The 18,374-nt window shown below is 43.5% G+C and overlaps 1 protein-coding gene across 1 annotated transcript in view; it reads right to left on the bottom strand.

Moving 5' to 3' along the window:
* Positions 1–18,374, bottom strand: part of hip1rb (huntingtin interacting protein 1 related b) — a 68,252-nt gene that overhangs the window by 24,459 nt on the left and 25,419 nt on the right. The window contains exons 18-20 of the mRNA XM_077600326.1: positions 9,203–9,350; positions 1,999–2,085; positions 1,809–1,916 (exon numbers count right to left, since the gene is read on the bottom strand). Of these exons, the coding sequence (XP_077456452.1) occupies positions 1,809–1,916; positions 1,999–2,085; positions 9,203–9,350 (343 nt within the window). The remainder of the gene's footprint in view (positions 1–1,808; positions 1,917–1,998; positions 2,086–9,202; positions 9,351–18,374) is intronic.

Genomic DNA, 18,374 nt, shown 5'->3' with positions numbered 1-18,374 from the left:
TAGGATGGATTTGACCCGATTGCTGTCATTTTACGGCTCGGTTCTGCTACATCTGCCCACCCAAGAGTGCTTATTCCCGGGCTGCCATGCCCGCCCAAGAGTGCTTATTCCCGGGCTGCCATGCCCGCCCAAGAGTGCTTATTCCCGGGCTGTCATTGATGGTAGACTAACATTGATTTTTACTATAATTTGGACAACGCCGGCGGCGGGCCGGATTAAAAATCCTAACGGGCCGTATATGGCCCGCGGGCCGAGGTTGAAAAACTTGTACACACACGATCCGGGGGCGGGGCGAGCGCGCGAATCCCGTTTCGGCGGAACGTCCATTCGGCGACCTGCCCGTCTGTCAAACGTCCGTCGGCGAAACGTCTTTAGGCGAATCATCCGAGTACCGATGATGTCGCTCACACTGGTACTCAGGGAGGTTGTCTTTCTGCCCAGACCAACGAAAAATTAGAGGGAACATTGGTCATAGACATCAATTCCCTTTAAACTGGCATTGTGGACATGGAATGATTTTATTTCAGCCCTATTGACACCAATAGATGTCCAATCCATTTAAGTTATTTCATGTCTTATGATTTTCAGTACCGTTTGTCCTTGTCAGGGTCGCAAGGGTGCTGGAGCCTATCCAAGCTAACTTCGGGAGACCACACAGAGACAGACAACCATTCAAACTCAAATTTTTACATTAAATTATGTTACATTGTTTTCTTTAACAAATTTGCAGCATTGGCAGCGGTAAATTAAATCCATTTTAACTGGGATAGTTGACATTGAATGATCATGTTTCAGTGCCCTTGACAGCTGTAGACGTCGGACACTTTGGGACATTCATCATTCAATTGGTGCCAGCACATTCCATTTAAAGTAGATTCGACGTCTGGTGTTGTCAATGGCAGATAATGAGTTGACACATTGGCTGCCATTTACGCCACTAAGAATTAAGCCTTAACTATCTTATTTCTCAACGGATTTTGAGAAGATTATTTTATTAATGTCAAATCATCTGCCAATTATTGATTGTCTGCCATTTACAGCAATAGAGATCCAATCTCCTCCTTTGAAGTGGGAGGTCTGTCAGCATATTAACAAATGTTCATTTGATGGCAGCCTTCCACTTCAAATGGGTTGGACATCTAATAGTGATGAACTCAATTCGCTTAATGGCAGAAGCTTTCATTGCGCCTACCAACATGGGTGCCCTCGGTCACGTCCTCAAAGTCAACGTCTCATCTCATCTTATTTTCTGAACCGCTTTATCCTCATCAGGGTCGCGGGGGGTGCTGGGGCCTATCCCAGCTGACTCCGGGCCTGAGGCGGGGGACACCCTGTATCGGTGGCCAGCCGATCGCAGGGCACAAGGAGACGGACAACCAAGCACACTCTTACCTAGGGGCAATTCAGAGTATCCCATCAGCCTACCATGCATGTTTTTGAAATGTGGGAGGAAACCGGAGTACCCGGAGGAAACCCACGCAGGCCTGGGGAGAACATGCAAACGCCACACAGGTGGACGTGACCTGGATTCTAACCCAGGACCTCTGAGCTGTGAGGCCATCGCGTGAACCACTCGCTCCACTGGGCCGCCCAAAGTCAACGTTTTAATATTAAAATGAAGTCATAAGTAGCAAGTTTTTATCAATAGCCAAGGGTCTGCTAATTAAACATTAGTTGGATGATTTGTCCAAATGAATTGAGCGTGGCAAACTAATTTCAATTCACAGCAGAAAGATGACTGGATGCAACATGATTGGATCTGACAACAATGTTGTAATCTGGAAAGTCAATGAAGTTCATAGGCTTACGATCGGCGTGGTCGGTTGGTGCCATGTGTGCCGTGGCGCTGCCGTTCACAATGGCATCGGCGGCTGAGTGCGAGAAGTGAGTCAGCGACCGCAGCAGGCCTCCTGCGTCTGAAACACAACCGATGGTGATATCCGTCCATACTATGGACTCCATAGTATGGGCGCTTGCTAATACTTTTCTTAAGCTCACCCTTCATGTCTTTGACATAGTCCGCTTGACCCTTTGTCATCATATCGATGGAGCTCAGTGCCACTTCTGCTCGACTGATTAGATAATCTGAGCGAAAAAAATAAGCAAGAACACTTGAAATACATTTACTTGGTAACACATACAGAAAGCAAAAAGCACTGCCAGTCATAACAAAAAAATATCCTTGATTTGAAGAACACACTTCAAAGCTAGCATTATTTCTTGATTGAAAGGATTACCAATTTATCATAAATCTGGCAGAATGGAAGTGTTGCAAAAAAATATAGCACATTTCCCTTGAGCACAGACTTTTCATCAGGGTTGCCAGATTGGGGAAAGACCGACTCCTTCAGAATCCCAGCGTAAAACCCATCTACAGTTCAATAAAAACATTGCCAGAATTACAACGTTCTATTGAAGATTTCTCTCATACAACTTTATATATATTTTGATTTAATACTATCAAAAAAATTAAACAGTTGTTTTGCATTTTGTATTACGGGAGTTGTAGTTCTATAGATCTATGATATACAATTGTGTTATTTTGTTCGAATAAACCAAATATTTGATAATTAACCGTATATTTACCGTATTTACTCGCATAAGCCGTTTTCGTCGGACAAAAAATGATGACTGAATCGAGGGTACAGCTTATATGCGCATAAAAACACGACATGCAAAAAAATGCGAATTGACGGCGCCGTGAGACAATGACGTCACGACAAAAATGGCCGCCACGACGTAAGCGAACTTGCCCGATACTTTCATTCATTTCAAAATATGTTTATCTTTTATAAACAGATCAAACGCTAAACATTTATTTTGACGTATATTAATGAAATTGAAGAAAAAACGTACGTATCTTGCATAAGACGTGAAAAAAACTCACGTTTCCGTCACTGCTCGCTCGAGGCACAGCCATCTAACCGAGGGCGCTGACGTATAAACCTAGTTAAACGTGCTCTGACGTATAAACCTAGTTAAACGTGCTCTGACGTATAAACCTAGTTAAACGTGCTCTGACGTATAAACCTAGTTAAACGTGCTCTGACGTATAAACCTAGTTAAACGTGCTCTGACGTATAAACCTAGTTAAACGTGCTCTGACGTATAAACCTAGTTAAACGTGCTCTGACGTATAAACCTAGTTAAACGTGCTCTGACGTATAAACCTAGTTAAACGTGCTCTGACGTATAAACCTAGTTAAACGTGCTCTGACGTATAAACCTAGTTAAACGTGCTCTGACGTATAAACCTAGTTAAACGTGCTCTGACGTATAAACCTAGTTAAACGTGCTCTGACGTATAAACCTAGTTAAACGTGCTCTGACGTATAAACCTAGTTAAACGTGCTCTGACGTATAAACCTAGTTAAACGTGCTCTGACGTATAAACCTAGTTAAACGTGCTCTGACGTATAAACCTAGTTAAACGTGCTCTGACGTATAAACCTAGTTAAACGTGCTCTGACGTATAAACCTAGTTAAACGTGCTCTGACGTATAAACCTAGTTAAACGTGCTCTGACGTATAAACCTAGTTAAACGTGCTCTGACGTATAAACCTAGTTAAACGTGCTCTGACGTATAAACCTAGTTAAACGTGCTCTGACGTATAAACCTAGTTAAACGTGCTCTGACGTATAACCCTAGTTAAACGTGCTCTGACGTATAACCCTAGTTAAACGTGCTCTGACGTATAACCCTAGTTAAACGTGCTCTGACGTATAACCCTAGTTAAACGTGCTCTGACGTATAACCCTAGTTAAACGTGCTCTGACGTATAACCCTAGTTAAACGTGCTCTGACGTATAACCCTAGTTAAACGTGCTCTGACGTATAACCCTAGTTAAACGTGCTCTGACGTATAACCCTAGTTAAACGTGCTCTGACGTATAACCCTAGTTAAACGTGCTCTGACGTATAACCCTAGTTAAACGTGCTCTGACGTATAACCCTAGGTAAACGTGCTCTGACGTATAACCCTAGGTAAACGTGCTCTGACGTATAACCCTAGTTAAACGTGCTCTGACGTATAAACCTAGTTAAACGTGCTCTGACGTATAAACCTAGTTAAACGTGCTCTGACGTATAAACCTAGTTAAACGTGCTCTGACGTATAAACCTAGTTAAACGTGCTCTGACGTATAAACCTAGTTAAACGTGCTCTGACGTATAAACCTAGTTAAACGTGCTCTGACGTATAAACCTAGTTAAACGTGCTCTGACGTATAAACCTAGTTAAACGTGCTCTGACGTATAAACCTAGTTAAACGTGCTCTGACGTATAAACCTAGTTAAACGTGCTCTGACGTATAAACCTAGTTAAACGTGCTCTGACGTATAAACCTAGTTAAACGTGCTCTGACGTATAAACCTAGTTAAACGTGCTCTGACGTATAAACCTAGTTAAACGTGCTCTGACGTATAAACCTAGTTAAACGTGCTCTGACGTATAAACCTAGTTAAACGTGCTCTGACGTATAAACCTAGTTAAACGTGCTCTGACGTATAAACCTAGTTAAACGTGCTCTGACGTATAAACCTAGTTAAACGTGCTCTGACGTATAAACCTAGTTAAACGTGCTCTGACGTATAAACCTAGTTAAACGTGCTCTGACGTATAAACCTAGTTAAACGTGCTCTGACGTATAAACCTAGTTAAACGTGCTCTGACGTATAAACCTAGTTAAACGTGCTCTGACGTATAAACCTAGTTAAACGTGCTCTGACGTATAAACCTAGTTAAACGTGCTCTGACGTATAAACCTAGTTAAACGTGCTCTGACGTATAAACCTAGTTAAACGTGCTCTGACGTATAAACCTAGTTAAACGTGCTCTGACGTATAAACCTAGTTAAACGTGCTCTGACGTATAAACGTAGTTAAACGTGCTCTGACGTATAAACCTAGTTAAACATGCTCTGACTGGTCAGACACGAGTAGCCTTGATTTTGAAATAAAACAAAATTTCATTTTGATTGTTATACATTTCCTGTTTTCCAATGTTTTCATTAAAAGGCAGATTATATTCTTCTTTTCGTTCAGGCACCTAGCTTGGGGTCCCTATAGTTGTAGTTTGAGTTGTAGTCTTTAGTAGAGAGCACCGCGAACGTTTCCAGCGGAGTTTGATTCAGTGTTCATCAAAGTTGAGTGTAATGTGTTGTCAAAGAAGAATGCTCTACATTGTCAATTACTTGGAATTGATAAAAAAAGAAGCTGAAGAATAATGTGTGCCTTCGTCTCGCTCTCTGACCGGAGTATCTGGGTAGATAAGCGCTATCAAAGAACATCACAACGCTAAGCTAATTCGCTAATATTGACTTTATTTCGTTGTATCTGTTGTTCGAAAGTGACAACTATTGAAGTAATATGAACCATCGAAAGAATTGAGATATTTTGACATTAGAAGCAATATGGCTGCCACAACATCTTAAGCCTCTGGAAAGAAAATTGTAATTTCTGTAATTAGAAAGCATCAGGTTCTCATCAAGATAGACTTGTTTCTTTTTTCAAATTGAATAATTTCATTTTTTGCATTCACAAAGACAAGCATATTAACTTCCTTAGGATATTGACCCTAATAATGTGCTTTTGATTCATACAGTATCTCAGAAATACCACTTGTGATGATTTTTCTGAAGATTTTCCCTTCTAAGTAACATATTTGTACTGCCTATTAAAACCATGAATATGGAGGTGAAAATTGGGAATCAGGGGGCAGCTTATACGCAAGAAATTGTAAAATTCAATAATTTTAAGGCAATTTTAGGGGTGCGGCTTATACACGCGGCTTATATGCAAGCAAATACGGTACTTTACTTACCTGTGACAATACGTCTTCTCTGCTTAATCTTAATCCAAAAAATGACAATGAGAGACCTGTGCAGCACGATTAAGTAAAAATGATGATTTAGTGCGCAGGTAATTCAGAGCTTTATTCCAAGTCAGGTAAATCGTCAGATTCGAAAGGTGTCGTCTGGTCACCAGGAGGAGCTTAAGCGAGAGGTTTTTGGCACACAAGATACATGGTGACAGGGAGTTGTGACTGCAGTTTCTTTTGTTTACTAATATGATTTTGTACAAAGACTGTTAAGACAAATGCCATATTCGATGGCTATGACCATCTTGTTATCAACCTCTGGGACACTTTGTTTCCATCTGTGAACCATATTGAAAATGTCTTGCCGATTTCTCAAAGTACTCAGACAATGTTCTTTATCTTTACTGCCCGTTTGGGGGAAATTAAACTTCCATTTCGTTCCTGTGTGCTGTCCAGCAGTTTTACCTGCTCAGAGAGCTCTATTTTCAGGACAGAGCGGCGGCATCCGCCCGGGGTCTAAAACTGAACTTCCCCTTTGCTCCTCCGCAACGTCCAGCCGTCTTACGCCCCAGAGAGCTACATTTTTGGATCAGGGCGACTGCGTCCGGTGTAATGTCGCCCAGAGCTTGCACTTGGAAACATTTCTGGGAAATTCCACCATCAGCTCCGCTACCCTGAGGCTTCCGCGCCTCCCGTTTGAGGAGGGCTCTATTTCGCATAAGAGGAACAGCGTCCGCCGTAAGGTCGCACTGAGCTCGCACATCAGAAAAAAATCACCCTCACTGAGGCTCCTGGCCAGAGCGCTCTATTTTTAGATCAGGGCGACGGCGTCTGCCGTAAAGTTGCCTGGGGCTCACATTTCTGGAAAAAAAATAATCCACGCTTATTGAGGCTCCCCGCCGTCTAGTTTGCTCAGAGAGCTCTATTTTTGGATAAGAATGACTGTCTCCAATCGGTGCCAACCATTTTTCTTCATTGACGTGTTAGACGTCTAATTTGTTTGAGCTGGGAGAGCTGTTCCTCTAGCATACTCAAAGGCAGCGAATGAGTTAAAGACCTCTCTCTTTAGTTTTTTGTGATTGTTCTTAAAACTATTGTCCATGATTGCACTAACCGTTAATTCTTTTCAACGAAAATTAACAATTTGCTTTTAGTTCTTGCAGGCCCTAGATGCACAAAAAATAGACTGATAAAGGATCATTTTTCCCAACCAATTCCAAGAAAAGCAAAAATCAATATTAAAATAGTATTTTAAATATTTTAGAGTTAATACTTTTTTTCTAAATTTTTCTGTTTTATTCACAGTAGAGGTAAGATTGGGCCGAAAAAATCCAGCCCATCCGACAGGTATTACAGCCAGGCTGGAGTCCGGTGAATTAACTTGATTTGCAGGACTGAGCACGAAGCAAACCCGAAATTTCATATTTTATTTGTGAGGACTCGGGGTTTCCGAATCGGGAGAAGGAGGGGCGATTTATGATAACAGATTAAAGCCTGTCTTTTGTAACGAAATCTACGCCCTGAGCGAGTTGTGACTGGCATAAGTGAGTTTTTTCACGTTTTATGCAAGATTTTTTTCATTGAATTATACGTGTGCGGTCGATTGGTCGCCGGTCTTTTGGTCGCCGTCTTTTGGTCGCCGGTCTTTTGGTCGGCCCGACCGCGACAACGGGCGACCAAAAGACCGGCGACAAAACAAGGTAAAACAACACAGTCTACGCATCAATAAAAGCCAACAATGGCCATGAGCAGTTTCACTGAGCCGACGTGTGAGTGTATAAGAGTTTGTATGTACATGCGTTGTCCCTTTAAGAAGCTACGTCAGTCAGGGTCTTAACAAATTCTCCAACGAAAAACAATAAAAGTCCGGGAAATTTGGAGCTTTTCTTTAGCCTAATAATTACTAAGGCATCAAGTATGACTAAATAGTAATTTGCAGTTTGTATTTAAGGAATTTGAGCAACAATTTAAATGGTAATTATCACTTACCTTCCGGGCGACCAAAAGACCGGCGACCAAAAGATCGGCGACCAATCGACCGTGTACCAGGATATTCATAGACGTCAAAATACATTTTGTTTACCGTTTTATCTGTTTATCTTTTCTCTATTTTGAAATAAATGACCATGTCGGCCGCATGACGTCATCGTGTCATGGCGTCGTCAACTTGCAGTTTCGTGCATTTTGTGTCTTTATGCGCATAACCCATACCCTCGATTCAGTCATCATTTTTTGATCCAACAAAACCGGCTTGTATACGAGTAAATATGGTAAGTTAAACAAGACTGAATAAACATTTACATCTTTTATATGATAATATAGATCACTTTCGCCAGTACAGGTGTTTAAATACCTGCTCAGCGTCGAGGTGCCAGTCTCATACGAGAGCAAAGCGCCACATTGACTACATTCAGCGAAGCCAACGCAAGTTTCTGTTGCGTATTCAACAATCAATTTGAAGATTTTTCACACCTCACTCTTACCGGTGCGTTTTTGTCTTTTCAGTTCTCCTGTCTTTAGTCCATCCTTAATTTCCTGCCCCAAGTCAAAACAGATGCAGACTTCCAGAGGGGAAGATTATTAAGAGTGCAACGTCCACGTGACGTGCGTAGAGCATGCTGGCTCTCTGGCTCCAATTGCAATTACATTACAGCACCTTCTCTCTTTTATCCAAATAATTTATTTTATAACAAGTATTCCTTAGTTTAGTATCCACACATCGTTTCAGTATAGATTTTTATAAACATATATATCTTTTTTTTTTTAAAAAGCCAGCGAGAGAGAGCACACATCGTTTTAGTATAAAAACAATTCAGCAAGAGAGAAGCCCGGCCCGACCCGAACCCGAAGTAATGATTGACATTTTAGGCCTTTAGGGTTCGGGCCCAGGATAAAGATCTCACCTCTAATTCACAGGTCCTTGCCTGTTCTGTTTTACTTGGTTGTGTATGGGTAAACCTAAAGTTCAATAAATGTTTGGAATTCTATTGATCTAATTTCTAATATATATTCATATAACACGTTGAGTTTTTATAACACGTTGAGTTTTTTTCTATTCAAGATGTTTTATGGGAAAAAAAGGAAGTTGGCCTCAAATATCGTCTTTGAAAAAATTGGCTGCAGACAATGGTAGATTTTTTTCCCCATATCGACCTTTGAAAATCTTATATTGGTCGAATTCTAGCAGAGATAGATATAAGTTGAACTGTTATTATTCGAGAAAAAAATTCCGAAATTGCTGAATCTTGTTAAAAGTACCCCAAATTTTATCAACTCACCCAGAGTTTATTTTTTATTTTTTAAATAGATTGTGTGGGAACCTGCCCAATCTGGTTACATTACTCATCACGCATTGAGAAGTAATAGAGTGAAAGCGAAGAACCTGGGGAGCTGGTGCACCGGATGTGCAGGGGATCGTCCAGCTTGGCAGCGGCATCTCGGATAATGTTCTCTGCTTCGCTCACCGTGCCCCGCAGCAATGCAAACTGGTCGTCCAGGAGCTTCTGCTTTAGCAACTCCTCTTGTTTGGCCTGCAGAGGCAGATAAGCTCCATTCAACTCAAAAAGAAAGGAGGCTGAATGGACCCGGGTTATGAAATGGAAGGGAACTGAAGAAAAAAAGCCTTGCAATCAAATTGGTCCATCTGATTCATCTACCATAGTAGTAGTGAAGGATGAATTAGGTGAGATTAGTTAAGCAAAAACTAACTGAATGAATGAATGAAGTGTATATTTCTTAAGTCTCTTGACGTTGACCTGGGGAAGACTTTTGAGCTTTGTTTAGTCTCAGCACCAATGTTCCCTCTGATTTTACATGTTTGGGCATACAGACAACCTCCCTGAGGAAACCGAGTATCACTGTGGGAAACATCACAAGTCCTCGCCATGGCCACACACCAGTATCACACATGCCCTCAGTAGGTGCATTTCTACTACCATAAATGATCTAGTCAGGATAAAATTTAATGATTAAAGCTTCAAATTAGGCCATATTTTTCTATCGGAAAACTCTCTTACAACTTTAGTTTCGCTGCATGTTTTGCAGAAAATAACATTCTCGAAATGTAAAAAATGTCACCCAGTTTTCATCACTCTTCTATTTGCACAACGACAGCCATTCCAACTTAAAAGAAGCGCAGTTCTTTTTTACTTAGGGGAGTCGACATATCACATTCACTTTAGCAGAGTTAGCATTAGCATCATACACCGTATTTACTCGCATTTTAGCCGCCTGCGCGTATAAGCCGCACCCTAAAAATTAACTTACCGTATTTTCCCGCCTATTTGGCGCATCGTTTCTTACGCCGCAGTGTCAGTAACGAGTGCTATTTCTGTATTTTAGACACACAAAGCACGCACCATTTCATTAGATGCATATATATATTATATATTTCATATGGATTAAGATTGAAACGCAATAGCGCTGGCTATCGGAAGCAGCTTATTTCCGGGTTCCGGTGCGCAGTGACTGCTGGGAAATATAGTTCTTCCTCGCTACACCCACATGCTAAAAACACGCTTTAAAAAGGCAACGGAAGCAAAACTGAGTTCGATAGTGCTTTATTTGGACATTTTACAATTTACTCAAGTCATCATCACCTTCAAATCCCTCAAACTCCTCATCTTCTGTGTCAGAATTAAACAATTGCCCGAACGAGCCTTCCAAATAGCCGTGTCCCCCCCCTCTCTTCATTTTCAGAGTCACCGTAATTTCCATGTGGCTCCTTAGAAATTATGCAGGCTTTGGCAAAAGCTCGAACAACCGTGCAAGCAGACATGTTCGCCCAGGCGGCAACGATCCATTGACAAATCGTAGAGTAAGAAGCCCGGCAAAAAAAACGTCTATATACGTCCATTCGCCAAACGTTCGACGACACGTCCGTTCGGCCGAATGAACGTTCGACGACACGTCCGTTCGGCCGAATGAACGTTCGACGACACGTCCGTTCGGCCGAATGAACGTTCGACGACACGTCCGTTCGGCCGAATGAACGTTCGACGACACGTCCGTTCGGCCGAATGAACGTTCGACGACACGTCCGTTCGGCCGAATGAACGTTCGACGACACGTCCGTTCGGCCGAATGAACGTTCGACGACACGTCCGTTCGGCCGAATGAACGTTCGACGACACGTCCGTTCGGCCGAATGAACGTTCGACGACACGTCCGTTCGGCCGAATGAACGTTCGACGACACGTCCGTTCGGCCGAATGAACGTTCGACGACACGTCCGTTCGGCCGAATGAACGTTCGACGACACGTCCGTTCGGCCGAATGAACGTTCGACGACACGTCCGTTCGGCCGAATGAACGTTCGACGACACGTCCGTTCGGCCGAATGAACGTTCGACGACACGTCCGTTCGGCCGAATGAACGTTCGACGACACGTCCGTTCGGCCGAATGAACGTTCGACGACACGTCCGTTCGGCCGAATGAACGTTCGACGACACGTCCGTTCGGCCGAATGAACGTTCGACGACACGTCCGTTCGGCCGAATGAACGTTCGACGACACGTCCGTTCGGCCGAATGAACGTTCGACGACACGTCCGTTCGGCCGAATGAACGTTCGACGACACGTCCGTTCGGCCGAATGAACGTTCGACGACACGTCCGTTCGGCCGAATGAACGTTCGACGACACGTCCGTTCGGCCGAATGAACGTTCGACGACACGTCCGTTCGGCCGAATGAACGTTCGACGACACGTCCGTTCGGCCGAATGAACGTTCGACGACACGTCCGTTCGGCCGAATGAACGTTCGACGACACGTCCGTTCGGCCGAATGAACGTTCGACGACACGTCCGTTCGGCCGAATGAACGTTCGACGACACGTCCGTTCGGCCGAATGAACGTTCGACGACACGTCCGTTCGGCCGAATGAACGTTCGACGACACGTCCGTTCGGCCGAATGAACGTTCGACGACACGTCCGTTCGGCCGAATGAACGTTCGACGACACGTCCGTTCGGCCGAATGAACGTTCGACGACACGTCCGTTCGGCCGAATGAACGTTCGACGACACGTCCGTTCGGCCGAATGAACGTTCGACGACACGTCCGTTCGGCCGAATGAACGTTCGACGACACGTCCGTTCGGCCGAATGAACGTTCGACGACACGTCCGTTCGGCCGAATGAACGTTCGACGACACGTCCGTTCGGCCGAATGAACGTTCGACGACACGTCCGTTCGGCCGAATGAACGTTCGACGACGATATAGAGACACTTTACTAGCAAGGTGTCCTAATGTTTTTGTCCATAGAGTGCATCTATATTTCTGACTAAACTAGTCTTTAGCTGTCTTGAAAAAAGAAAGAAAAGATTTGAGTATTTAATTTTCTACTTTAAAGTGTAATATTGCTTATTGTGCTTTTGTGCAAAAGAAAAAAAATATTTACAGTGGAGAAATATGAGATTAAGCTGCTTATTTGGGGTGGTTGATTACTCTGATAAAAGTGTACTTTACAGCGTTACCTGACCCAATTGCAATGAATAAATATGTCCACCGGATGGAAGAGTTCTGCCGATTCAAAGCAGGGGTATTTTCGTTACAAATTTATTCATTCGTTCGGCGAAACGTCCATTCGGCGACCTGTCTGTCTGTCAAACGTCCGTCGGCTAAACGTCTTTTGGCGAATCATCCGAGTACCACATGTATACACACACATGTATACACACACATGTATACACACACATGTATACACACACATGTATACACACACATGTATACACACACATGTATACACACACATGTATACACACACATGTATACACACACATGTATACACACACATGTATACACACACATGTATACACACACATGTATACACACACACGTATACACACACACGTATACACACACACACACATACACACACACGTATACACACACACACACACATGTATACACACACACATATATATATACATATATATACATATATATATATATATATATATATATATATATATATATATATATATATATATATATATATACATACACACACACACACACACACATACATATATGTACATATATATGTACACGCATACATATACATACATATATTATATAAGTATTTAGTCAACCACCAATTGTGCAGGTTTTACTACTTGAAAAGATTAGAGAGGCCTGTAATTGTCAACATGGGTAAACCTCAACCATGAGACAGAATGAGGAGAAACCCCCCAGAAAATCAGTTTGATTTTTAAAGGATTTTTTTGCAAATCATGGTGGAAAATAAGTATTTGGTCAATACCAAAAGTTCATATCAATACTTTGTTATGTACCCGTAGTTGGAAATAACGGAGGCTAAACTTTTTCTGTAACTCTTCACAAGCTTTTCACTGTTGCTGGTATTTTGGCCCATTCCTCCATGCAGATCTCCTCCAGAGCAGTGATGTTTTGGGGCTTTCTGTTCCAAGATGGGGTGCGCACGGGTGCAGCTCCAGTTTGGTGTTTTGTTTTCTCAGTCTTATCGTTATTTACGAACATCTGTGAGGCAAACATTTTCTACAGTCGCCAGGATTTAATTACTCTAGGTAGGAGATGCGATATATCTATCACAACGAACCTACAATATCACTGAGGACATCGCCTACAATATCACTGAGGACATCGAGACCACTGGGATCTCCGTGGATAGTCAGCCCACACAGCGTACGACGGAGGTGGCGAAGGGTAAGACAGCAAAAGCGGGGATGCCGGGCGGGCCTAGCTGCTAAGCTAAGGAAACAACCGCACAGAGCACCGCTTCCGAGTATCTTCTTGACCAATGCCAGATCCATCACCCAGATCCCTTTGCGTGTACATACACAACAACTGGTGCTGCAACAGTAGGTTCATTAACACTCACTGTTCCCCTGATTTAGAGCTCTTGGCAGTTCGGTGCAGGCCCTTCTATCTACCTAGGGAGCTAACGATTGTCATTGTAGTGGCTGTTTACATCCCACCGGATGCTAACGTTAGCACGGCACTTAGCCTCCTGCTAGCGACTGCAAAAAACAGCAGCTTGACCACCCCGATGGAGTCTTTATTGTCGCCGGTGACTTCAACAAAGCATCTTTAAAGACTGTTCTGCCTAAGTTTATCCAGTACGTGAAGTGTCACACCAGAGGAGATAAAACTCTAGACCAGGGGTGGCCAACTCCAGTCCTCGAGAGCCACAATCCGGTCTGTTTTCCATATCTCCCTCCACCAACACACCTGAATCAAATAATCAACTCATCAGCAAGCTGTCCAGAAGCTTGATACCAATCCCGATGATTTGATTCAGGTGTGTTGGTGGAGGGAGATATGGAAAACAGAGCGGATAACGGCTCTCGAGGACCGGACTTGGCCACCCCTGCTCTAGACCATGTTTATTCTAACATCAAACATGCTTATAGAGCCACACCCCTCCCTCACCTTGGTGGATCCGACCATCTCTGCCTGTCCCTCACCCCCTCATACACCCCACTCCGGAGGCTAACAAGGCTACATATAAAGATAATAAAAACATGGCCTGAGGACACCCTTTCTTAGCTGCAGGACATTTTTCCCCGCACCATTTGAACATCACAACCTCCAGGACTACACGGACGCTGTACTTTCCTACATCAAAAACCGTACAGACACTGTCACTGTTAATAAACGTATCCGGGTTTTTCCTAACCAAAAACCCTGGATGACCAGTGAGACACAGGCACTCATCAAATGCCATAACACCACCTTAAGGTCAGGGGACAAGTTACAATACAGCGCTGCCAGAGCAGACCTGAAGAGAGGCATTAAAAAGGCCAAGGCAGCATATACAAGGAAATGTGAGGAGCACTTCACAGAAAACAATCCAAAGAAGATGTGGCAGGGAATACGACACATTACCAATTACAATGACAATAATGTGTCTGTTAATGCAGATGCCTCACTAGCAGAGGAACTGAACCGTTTCTTTGCCCGCTTTGAGACTGACAAATCGGATTCAGTGTCAACACATCCACCACCACCCTGCAGCAGTACACTGAAGCTTCAGGAACATGAAGTGAGACAGGTACTGCAAACTGTGAACACCAGGAAGGCTGCTGGCCCTGACGGAGTACCTGGGAAGGTGCTCAAAGCCTGTGCTGACCAGCTGACGGGGGTTTTCACAAATATTTTCAATTATTCCCTGCAACAATCCATCATCCCATCCTGCCTGAAAGCTGCCACCATTATCTCTGTCCCTAAAAAGCCAACCATTGACAGCCTGAATTATTATAAGCCTGTTGCACTTACACCTGTGATCATGAGGTGCTTTGAAAGTTGGTCGCCTGGCACATCAGGGATACAATCCCTCTCTCACTTGACTCTCACCAGTTTGCTTATAGAGCAAACAGGTCCACTGAGGACGCTTTCGCAGAAGCTCTACACACAGCACTGAGCCATCTGGAGCACCATGGGAACCATGTGAGGATGCTTTTCATTGACTATAGCTCAGCCTTCAACACTATAATACCGGACATTCTGGCTGACAAACTCTCCCACCTTGGACTATCCTCTTCCATCTGCTGCTGGATTAAGAACTTCTTAACCAACCGTCCACAGACTTGGTTCCCACCTCTCTTCCTCCATTACACTGAGCACTGACTGGCTCCCCTCAAGGCCGTGTAGGGGGTTAGGGTTAGTCCTCTTCTATACTCCCTGTACACATTCGACTGTACACCGAACCACCAGTCTAACTCCATCATCAAATTTGCCAATGACTCATCTCAGGGGGGGTGAGTCTGCCTACAGAGATGAGGTCAACAAACTGTCTTCGTGGTGTTTGGTGAACAATCTCACACTAAAAACCACGAAAACTAAAGAAATAATCCTGGACTCGCATACGCAGCACAGAGCTGGCCCCACTCCTCATAAATGGAGTATGCGTAGACAGGGTCTAGTCCTTCAAATTCCTGGGGGTCCACATCACGGACAAGCTCTCCTGGTCTACCAAAACCACGGCAGTGGTGAAGGCCCAGAAACGACTCCATTTCCTAAGGGTACTCAGGAGGAACAACTTGGACACTAAACTTCTGGTAACCTTCTATAGAGCCACTGCGGAGATCATACTGCATTACAGTGTGGTATCCTGGAAGCACGGCAGCAGACAGAAAAGCCATGCAGCGAGTGATCAACACCGCCCAGAGGATCATCGGCTGCTCTATGCCCTCAAGCAGAAATGTCAAAAGAACATTGTTAGGGACCCATACCACCCTGGTCACAACCTGTTCCAGCTGCTGCCTTCTGGCAGACGCTACAGGTCTCACAAAGCACGGACAAATAGACTTCGGGATATTTTTTTTCCACAGTCATCAGAACTCTGAACTTGCGTTAGCATGACACACAATCCCTTCTGTGCAATAACTTCGGGGTGTGCAATAACAATGTGCAATATCTTAGATTGTGCAATATTTTAGAATTTACCTTGCCAGGATGTGACTTTTTATATTTTTAATATTAGTTATGTTTTTTTTACTGGGAAAACGCACTTTGTGGAGTAGCACCACCAATTTCGTTATACGCAGCTGTGCATGATGACAATAAAGGCTTTTGATTTTGATTTTTGTTGTTGTTGGGCCACACGGACTTTCAACTCCCTCCACATACAGTGGTACCTCGACATACGATCTTAATCCGTTCCGGGACTGAGCTCGTATGACAAGTTTCTCGTAACTCGAGGTAAAGTTTCCCATTGAAATGAATGGGAAACAAATTAATTCGTTCCAACTATCTGAAGAAAACACCAAAAACAGGATATTGGATTGGAAAACATGTTTTATTTCTTATAATTCACCATCTATTAACAAAGTAATAAATAACGAGTGGTTTGACAGTAATAATGTGTTTAATAGGAGTAAAATTAGACACATTTCGCGGAGGGAAGAGAACAACACACACGGAGGCGGGGGGGGTACAGTTCGGGGTGACTTTCTCCACGGCAACATTGCACTCTTAAACGAACAAACAAATTTAAATTAACTTGGATAAATAAAAAAACAGACACTCAACCTTTAATGTAACTTCAAACAAAACTAAATTCTAAATTAGTTGTAATCTTTTTTACCTTACTTAGTTCTACGGGTTGACACCACCTGGCCGCTCCGCGGAAGTCTTCAAAACAAACGCATCAAGCGTTGTTTGTTTTTGTCTACCCTTCAAAATATTTCGATAATGTCGAATACAAATGTCATCATAATACGATGATGCGCGACCACTTGCCAGTTTGTCAGGGTGAGTCTTTTCAATAAAATCCGAAACCTCTTGCCACTTCGCGAGCATGTTTTTGATATCTTTTGTAGCCGCCTATTCCACCCCCTCCTCGCTACTAAGTTCCGGCAACAAATGTTCACGCTCCTGTAGGTCGATTAAATCCTGTCCGCCTGGGCATTTTTTCCAAAAAAGACCAGTTTCATCGCAGTTGAAAACTTGCTGGGGGGTGTAATTTTCCTGGGCGACAATCAAGGCAAATGTCTTAATAAATTCCACCGCAGCTTTCGAATTGCAACTCGCCGCTTCTCCGTGTCGGATTACAGAGTGTATTCCAGATCGTTTTTTAAATGTTTCGAACCAGCCATGACTCGCTTTAAATGTTTGTGAAGTTGTTGAAGGCTCTCCTTTCGTTGATATCAAATCTATGTAAATTCGGCTGGCTTTTTCACAAATGGTAGACTCGGCCAGGCTATCTCCTGCTAATTGTTTATCTTTTATCCACAATAAAAGAAGGTTCTCCATCTCGTCGTGAATGTCACTGCGCCGGTGGGAAATGATAGATAGTCCTTTGGTCGGCCTCTTCTCCTTAATTGCGTCCCTCTGCTTAAGGATGGAGGATATGGTTGACGTATTCCTCTCGTATTGCCGAGCGAGCTCGGTAACACGTACCCCACGCTCATGTTTTTCAATTATTTCGCGTTTCATGTCCATTGTCAACGGTCGCCTTTTCTTAGCAAAACTTTGCCGATCCATTGTAATACGTATTGTTTACCTGGTATGTAAATGTAGACCAAGTGGGGGGAAAACGCGTGTGGAAATGCAAAGTCCGCCCACCAGTGCTCGTAGACATATTTTTTACACGAAAGAGATGCAAAAACAAAAAAATGCCATGGCGACCTGGCTTGGTCGCGTCATGAAATTTTGACCGCATCACGGGCGAATTATTCGATCGAAATTTCCCCCGTAAGACGAGCATTCCGTATGACGAACGGTCGTATGACGAGGTACCACTGTATTTCCTATGGGGTTGAGATCTGGAGACTGGCTAGGCCACTCCAGGACCTTGAAATGCTTCTTACGAAGCCACTCGTTCACTCGGTCCCCCCGTGTGGTTCTGGAATATTTGCTCACCATTCTTCATATCATTTTGACGCCACGGGGTGAGATCTTGCATGGAGCCCCAGATCGAGGGAGATTATCAGTGGTCTTGTATGTCTTCCATTTTCTAATAATTGCTCCCACAGTTGATTTCTTTACACCAAGCGTTCTTTATACCATGTGTGGACAGGTGTCTTTAATACCGATAATGAGTTCAAACAGATGCTATTAATACAGGT

This window comes from Stigmatopora argus, chromosome 5, assembly GCF_051989625.1.
Source record: "Stigmatopora argus isolate UIUO_Sarg chromosome 5, RoL_Sarg_1.0, whole genome shotgun sequence".
Taxonomy (NCBI): Eukaryota; Metazoa; Chordata; class Actinopteri; order Syngnathiformes; family Syngnathidae; genus Stigmatopora; species Stigmatopora argus.
This window is presented reverse-complemented; position numbering and strand designations above follow the sequence as displayed.